This window comes from Gobius niger (genome assembly GCF_951799975.1).
Source record: "Gobius niger genome assembly, contig: SCAFFOLD_68, whole genome shotgun sequence".
Lineage (NCBI taxonomy): Eukaryota > Metazoa > Chordata > Actinopteri > Gobiiformes > Gobiidae > Gobius > Gobius niger.
Window position 1 is genome coordinate 33,714 of NW_027639153.1, and position 8,291 is coordinate 42,004.

General features: G+C 38.9%; 1 protein-coding gene across 1 annotated transcript; it reads right to left on the minus strand.

Moving 5' to 3' along the window:
- Positions 1–2,576: 2,576 nt before the first annotated feature.
- Positions 2,577–7,161, minus strand: LOC306982833 (uncharacterized protein). The gene is made up of 3 exons (XM_079583283.1): positions 6,888–7,161; positions 2,773–2,858; positions 2,577–2,683 (listed from the first exon to the last, which is right to left on the minus strand). Exons 1-3 carry the CDS (start codon positions 7,117–7,119, stop codon positions 2,588–2,590), a joined length of 414 nt encoding a protein of 137 aa, XP_079439409.1. The 5' UTR covers positions 7,120–7,161; the 3' UTR covers positions 2,577–2,587.
- Positions 7,162–8,291: the final 1,130 nt, after the last annotated feature.

Sequence of the window (8,291 nt, forward strand, 5' to 3'; positions counted from 1 at the left end):
CTGTGGCCTCGGAGACTAACAGTTTGGGCCCCCCTGATCTGACCTGATGCAGTGGCTGAAAACAAAGGATCCTAAAAGTGAATAAAACGTCTAAAGTTATTTACAATATTTATCCGTGTGTCTCTGTCGTCTCCTTCTGTATCAGCCGTGAAAGTTACTCTGAACTTTTCACAAAGAACCAGGAAAACACACAGTGATAAATCTCTATGACCCGCTCGGTCGTACAGAAGGATGTTCAGTCTTCGTCTGGACTCTGCAGTTTGTGAGAATAAAGAGGCGGGACCAGGATGGGTCACTTTACTGTGGCCGACCGAGAGGCTTCAGCTGCAGAGTCCAGACGACAACTCAAGAACCTTCGACAATTCAACATCAGTATTTGTATTTGGTAATAATAATAATAATAATAATAATAATAATAATAATAATAATAATAATAATAATAATAATAATAATAATGATAATAATAATAAACATGTCTTTATCTCTATAGATCTAAAACCACTAAAACTAAATATCCAGTTGTTTCACTTCCTGATTCTCCAAGTGAACTCACCCTTAGCCCCTCCCACTCCCCTCCTCTTAACCCTTGTGTCGTCCCCAGGGCCACTTTGTCGATGTGTTTCTCTGTCATAGTTTTATCAAATGGTCTGAGTTTTCGGATATGCGTAACATCCATGACTTTTACCAGGATTTTTATTTTTACATTTTTTGATGAAGTGATTACAATGTTATGAGAAAGAGTTACACTCGTGGTCACCTGGGGTCATTTTGTTTCTCTAATATCTCAGCCATAAAATATCATTTTTCAATAAGTTTGGGTTCTATCTCTAGTGTAGCTTCAGACTAATGGCCTGATACAAAAAATGTGTGTTTTGTTTTTTTTCAGTTTGTAGGCCTCGTTTATGTAAAAAAAACACCAAATCCTGTCATAAAATATCAAAAATCTACTTCTGAGGATAACTCGGACTCTCTGGTCAGTTTCCAAGTGGAAATAGTCAAACTTTTGTGTTAATGCAATTTTTGAATTTTCTCATTCATTTGAATGAGAACAAATAGTTACACTCGTGGTCACCATTTTGTTTCTCTAATATTTCACTCATAAAATAACATTTTGAAATAAATGTGGTTCTATCTTTAGTTTGACTTCATCAAAATGCACTGATAGTAAATTTACCAGTTTTTATTATGTTGTGAGTCGGTGGGACATGTTTATGTAAAAAAAGTCACATTTTGAGCCAAAAATGTCCCTGTAACACTGAAAATCCTGAAGTGGATGTAACTGGAAGTATTTGGTGAATTGGGCCCTGGGAGAGGCTCAAAGGTAGAGCAGGTTCTGTTTCTGAAAAATGTTTCATTTTTGAATGAGAGCAAATAGTTCCACTCGTGGTGTAACTATTTGATGATTTTGTATAAATAAATGTGCATTTGTTTGGTGTTTATAGAATATCAGTTGTTTGTATAACTTTTACAGCTTTGTTTTTCCAAACACATTCTGCTCTACTGTACTTTACTTTCACTGTCAAACTGCACTGAACATTTAATATTGTGATAAAAGTTCATGAATTAAGATGTAAACTCTGCTTTGAGCAGATTTTTGATGAGAATATAGAGACTTTCCTGAAATAACAGAGTGAGAATCACAGTTTGGCTGTATTTCGAAACTGGGTTATAGCACTGGTTTTTGGGTCCTAAAACTGTGAAAAAATGACTGAATTCAAAATGTGGTGCATGTGCATGTAGTGGAGGCTCTGTGGAGAGTATGTTTAAAAAAGTTATGGATTTGGAGTTGAAATGAAGTTTGTATGAAAGGCAAAAGTCAAAAATATAGCTGGAATCACAGACATGGAGGACACTGCCATTGAAATGAATGGAGAGCTGCTGCTGTTTTCAGGCTTTAGGGCCTGTAACTATTGTAAAAATATGTGAATTCTAAATCTGGTGCATGTGCATGTAGAGGAGGTCCTCTGGGATGGAAACATAATAATGGTTTCATATCTGAAGCACAAATGAAGTCGGGACAAAAGGTCAAAGACAGAAAACATGGAGGATCGGCTCATGTCCATTGAAATGAATGGGGTTTTGCCCCAGAGACCACGAGTGTAACTATTTGCTCTCATTCAAAAATGAAACATTTTTCAGAAACAGAACCTGCTCTACCTTTGAGCCTCTCCCAGGGCCCAATTCACCAAATACTTCCAGTTACATCCACTTCAGGATTTTCAGTGTTACAGGGACATTTTTGGCTCAAAATGTGACTTTTTTTACATAAACATGTCCCAGCGACTCAAAACATAATAAAAACTGGTAAATTTACTATCAGTGCATTTTTATGAAGTCAAACTAAAGATAGAACCACATTTATTTCAAAATGTTATTTTATGAGTGAAATATTAGAGAAACAAAATGGTGACCACGAGTGTCACTCTGCTTTATGGGGCAACAAGGGTTAAATAAAGGGTGTTTTTAATAAACGTTCTGCTCTTGGTGACAGAACACATTTATGACCCGGGGAAAGCTCTGACCTTTGACCCTGTTCTGAAAGAGTAAAAGTCTAATGATTATTGATCTGCTGTGAGAAGTTTGTCCGTCACATCTGGTCGAAGACGACGTCAGTGCGTTCTTCTTCTTCAGGGCGGGCTCTGCGTCTCCTGGCTCTCTGGTTCCTCTCGCGCCCCCTGGTGGCCTGAAACCACAGCGCACAGGAGAGTTAGGCTTCGGTTTTAGTGTGTAACCACGGTAACGAGGGTCAGGAGCGAGGACGTGAGCTCGTACCCGGCGGTAGAAGAAGTACGGGATGAAGTTCAGCGTCATCAGCAGGAGGAGGACCAGAACTCGGACCAAGGTCTGGAGTCCGGACACTGGAACACACGGGACACACGTCACTGAAGCGGGAGGAACCGGGAGGAACCGGGAGGAACCGGGACAAACCAGGACAAACCGGGACAAACCGGGACAAACCGGGACCAACCGGGACAAACCGGGACAAACCGGGACCAACCGGGACAAACCGGGACAAACCGCAGTAATATCTGAGTGGTCTCAGGGGTTTCACTGATCGTCCTGTGACGGCGCTGACACTGATAAACTGCAGCCTCAGCTCCACTTTAAAGAGAAATGCTGTGTTTTACAGATGGAGCAACATCTGCGTCACTGAGGAGGTTAGCGCCCCCTGTGGGTGAGACAGAAAACCCCGTCCATTGACATGAATGGGCAGAGATGGTCTGAGCACTTCATTTCATTTCATTTCATTTTTCATTTATTAATTTATTTCATTCAAAGTCATCTTGTGCAAACACAATAAAACCGCCAACACAGTATGAATGAAATAGAGCAGAGAAGAACAAGTCTTATAATATCTGCCCCTTTTGTTACTTCACATTTTACACTTCACACTGTTGTCCTTATATACATATATATTTACAGTATTAACAGATATTTTTGTATTTTATATTCAGTTTTCAATATATAAAATACAGAACCTTCTTATTCTTGATTGTTTACAAATGGTCAAAAAAACAAAACAAAAAGAAACAAACCGTCGTATTCATGTTTGTTCAGATCAAATATCCCACATTATTCATGTCCAAATACTTCATACTTTTTTAACATTGTAGCTTTATGTGTATTTTAAACTCCAGGAGAGTTTCTGACTGTTTCACTTCTTTCTGGAGTTTATTCCATAAACTGATTCCTTTCACTGTAACAGTTTGTTCCATTGCTTTAGAATCGAACCTGGGTTTGTTAAAGATTCAGATTTTACTGACTTTCTCTTTTCTCAAACATTTCTTGTATGTTCACTGGCAATATTTTTCTATTTGCTTTATACAAAACCTGGAGGATATTATAGTCGACTATATCCTCAAATGTTAGTATCTTACATTTAATAAAGAGTGGATTCGATGGATCTCTATATCTAACATTATGTATTGTTTTCAGAGCCCGTTTTTGTAGAATGAACAATTGCTGTATATAAGTTTTACAGGTTGAGCCCCAAATTTCCACACAGTAAGTTAAATATGGTATAATCATAGTGTTGTATAAAGTGAGTAAAGCGGATTGATTTAGAGAGTGTTTGACTTTATGTATCACCGCGATGGATTTTGCTATTCTTCCTCTTGTGTAGTTTATATGTGACTTCCACTTGAGGTCTTCATCAATGATGACTCCTAAAAATGTCGTTTCTTGAATCCTTTGAATTTCCATACCTTTAATTTCTATTGATACATCAACTGTCTTTCTTTTGTCATTGAATATTATGAAGTTTGTTTTTTTAACATTGAGAGACACTTTATTTAGATCAAACCAGTATTTAATTTTTTTGAGTTCTTCATTGACTACTTCTGCTATCTCCTGTATATCTTTCCCTGAGTAAAATAATGTTGTATCATCGGCAAATAAAACACTCGCAGTTTGTCCGATGCTTTTACAAAGTCATTCATGTATAATATGAACAGTAATGGCCCAAGTATCGAGCCTTGGGGAACCCCGCAGTTGATGTCACGCAGGTCTGATGCTGTATCATTTATCTGTACATATTGCTTTCTATTTTCTAAGTGTGATCCATTTATGAGCGATACCTCTGATTCCATATTTTTCTAATTTCCAAAGTTGTCTTGAGTGATTAATTACATCGAATGCCTTTTGTAAGTCAATGAAAATACCTACACAATAGTTTTTGCTGTTTATTTCTCTTGCTATTCTTTCAGTTAATTCCATTATAGCCATTGCTGTGGAGTGATTTTTCCTGAATCCATACTGACCATTGATTAGAATATTCTCTGTTTTTATGAATTTGTGCATTCTTGCTGCAAACACTTTTTCTAAATTTTTGAAAATTGTGGCAATAAAGACACTGGTCTGTAGTTTGAAAAGTCATGCTTGTCTCCGCTTTTGTATATAGGTACATTTTTGGCTTTTTTCATTTTCTCAGGAAAAGTTCCTGTCGTTAAAGACAGATTACAGATATAAGTGAATGGCTCAATAATAGATTCAATCATGTTTTTTATGATCATCATGTCTAAACCTTCACAGTCAGTTGATTTCTTGTTTCCACAGTTTTTTACAACTTTTCTTATTTCATCTATTTCCACATGGTCAATAAATATACTGTTTACATTATCTATGATTGTATTTTCTGTTTTGTGTATTATTTGGGGTATTTTTTCTGCAATTGTAGATCCTACATTTGCAAAATATTTACAGAACTCGTTTGTAATTTTTTTCTCCTCGGATATTTCAATATTTTCTTTAACAAAGTAATTTGGGTATGCACTTTTGATTTTGTTTCCTACAACACTGTTAATTATACCCCATGTAGCCTTTATGTTATTTTTGTTCTCATTTAGTTTTTCACTGTAGTTTTCCTTTTTCCTTTTCCTGATGTTCCACAGTCATATATTTTTATACTTCTTGTATCGGTTTTCTGCTTCTTTTGTTCGAGATGGTCCTTCTTTTTACAAGCATTTTTAATCCCTCTTGTGATCCATGGTTTATCTTCCTTTTTTTTGTTGTAATATGTGATTTTACATTTTTTGTCATACAACTTTATTACTATTTCTGTGAAAGAATGATATGCTTCGTTGACATCATTTACATAAACTGTATCCCTTCATTTAGTGCCTGTAGGGCTTTTAATGATCTATTTCTACTTGCCTTCGTAGTAATATTTTGCTTTATTTTTCGATTGTATCTAAATACTGAGAAAATGGGTAGATGATCACTAATGTCAGTCACCAATATCCCTCTCATAACAATTTATTCGTTCATATTCGTGAATATATTGTCTATCACAGTGGCACTTTGAGATGTGATTCTGGTTGGTTTTGTTATTAAATTGAATAGGCCCATGCTGTTCATTGAGTTTAAGAATTCAGTTGTTTTATGTTCATTTACAGTTTCTAAATTGACATTAAAATCTCCACATATTATTTGCTTCTTATCATTTGCCTTCTCAAATATTTCGGTTATTCTTTCAGTGAAAAATTCCACACAAGACTCCGGTGGTTTATAAATACAACTAACCAATATATTTTTTGTTGTTGTTGCTATTATTTCCACAGTTATTATTTCAATTACATTATTTTCTATTACTGTCATCTCATTAACCATTTTACATTTCAGATCTGAATTTATGTACAAGGCGACTCCACCTCCTCTCTTTCTGTTTAATGAATAGAGGTCATATCCTTCCATTTGAACCTCACTCATTAAGTCATCTTTTAGCCATGTTTCTGTAATAGCGATAATACTGAATTTCTTTCTGAATTCACAGATTGTTTGATTTTTTTTCTGTGAAAAGGAAGCCATGGAAGTGACCTGTGGCTTCAGATCATTCACAGACGTGTCTCTTTAATGTCACTGCAGCTTCAGCTTTGATTCTGTCCCTTTAAGTTGTTATTAAAGCAAACGTCTGCAGCCCATGAGGTGGTTTGGTTCTTCTGAGAGCAGATGGTTCAGGTTCTGCTGCTGCTGTCACAGACGTCTGAGGCTCAGGCTGAGGAACGGCAGATGTGATGGAAGTTGTTTCACTCACACTGATCTTACACATACTTTTAGAAACTAGAAGGTCTTGGCTTTCAAATGAGGATCACACTGGCATATAGGCTGTAAAGTCTCAGGTCAAAACACTTTTAGACTTGGATATGCACAGTTACTAACCCTAACCCTAACCCCGTGATCAGGGGACGGCAAGTGTGAGAAGTAAAGGCCCTGATACACTCGCCTGGCCCGACAGAAACACTTCTTTATCTTTATGTTTCAAACAGGACTGGCCAGGCTAATGATACACGGCCACCAGGGGGAGCTCTTCCCCCATAATGACTGGACAGAGTGGAGTTTATATACAGTATATCTGCTCATAGCGTGTAACGTGACCCCGGACCCCTTACCTCCTGGGTGGATGTGGAGGGAGCTGTTGGAGGTGAAGTTGTGGTTGAACACCTGCAGGAGGTAAACACAGGTGTAGTTCCCTTTGTGGGCGGGGCTCACGTCAGTAAACAGGAAGTGGGCGGAGTGATTGACGGCCGGCAGGGTGAGGTTGAGAGTGGGAGAGAGCAGCTGGAAGGAGCCTCCCGGGTACTGCGGCTCCACGGAGCATTTGACCCGGAAATGTGCCCCCATCTGCACCCAGACCCCGCCCTCTCCCGGCGACGCCCACTCACCCTCCTGTGCCCACGCCCCCCAGAGCTCGCCCTCTGCCCGCGGAGCCCACACCCCCTCAGACACAGACAGCTCCGGGACCTTCAGCAGATCTGAGGAGACAAAGGGGGAGACGCTCAGAGCGTCAGGGAGACCAGGATTTATGTTTCAGTTTGAGGAAAAACCAATAATCCATAAACACTGGTCAGAGAGAAGAAGATCAGATACACAAGAACTACTGTACAAGTAAAAGTACTGCGTGATTCACTACTTAAGCCCCGCCTCAACCCAGCACAGCTTCTCCACTTTGGCTTTACCCAAATCTAAAGCTTCAACAGCGACAAAACAGAGACAAAAATCAGATGAAAAAGAACTTTAGAAAAGTGACGACGACTCGACAACAACGAAAAGATAAAGATCAGTGAGTTCTTAGCTTTCTTGTAATGTCTGTCAGCATGATTGGTTTGCGATATTGAGTGTGTTGTTTTCTGTTACATTTTTAAATATTTTATTGTATTGCATTTTATTGTGTATAATTGTACCTTTACGCCCTTCAGGAGGACACACAACTGTCCAGGGACTACAGATGAAAAATAGCCCTTAGGCTAATTCTGGCATATTTGCATGTATAATGTATATTAATATGCACTGTCCCTATAATAAATAAATAAATAAAATAAAATAAATGAGGCGTTGCTCTGGCCTATAGGCTGTGATCTCCAGTCCTGAAGCTTCAGATTTGGGTAAAGCCGAGCTGGTGAACATGTGCTGGGTTAAAGCGGGGGGTAAGAGGTTAAATAAAAGTACTGGAGTAAAAGTAAGTGAGTACTCCCCGCCTCGGCCAATGGGAGCAGAGGATTATCTGTGTCCTCCTCTAGGGGGCGTCGCCACATTCAGTGAACTGACTCTGAGCAGAGACTGTGAGAAGAAGAGACTCTGGATTCAAACCCACCTGAACAAACCACGACGAGGCGGCTGGAAAAAGAACCATCGTCGACACTGAGGACACAGTCTCTCACAGCAGATCTTTTCTTCACACAGTCAGTGTGGACCCACCACACTTCACTCTTCTTAAACCCGTCTCTCTCTTCTGCATAAACAGTTGATCCACAGTCCAGGCCTCGACACACGGCGGCCGCCGCCTCCAGGTCCCA

Coding starts and splice junctions, on each gene's coding strand:
- LOC306982833 (XM_079583283.1), bottom strand. CDS start 7,119: ATGGGGGCACATTTCCGGGTCAAATGCTCCGTGGAGCCGCAGTACCCG. Junction 2,859..6,887: donor CCTCCACATCCACCCAGGAG/GTAAGGGGTCCG, acceptor CGTGTGTTCCAG/TGTCCGGACTCCAGACCTTG. Junction 2,684..2,772: donor CGTACTTCTTCTACCGCCGG/GTACGAGCTCAC, acceptor CTGTGGTTTCAG/GCCACCAGGGGGCGCGAGAG.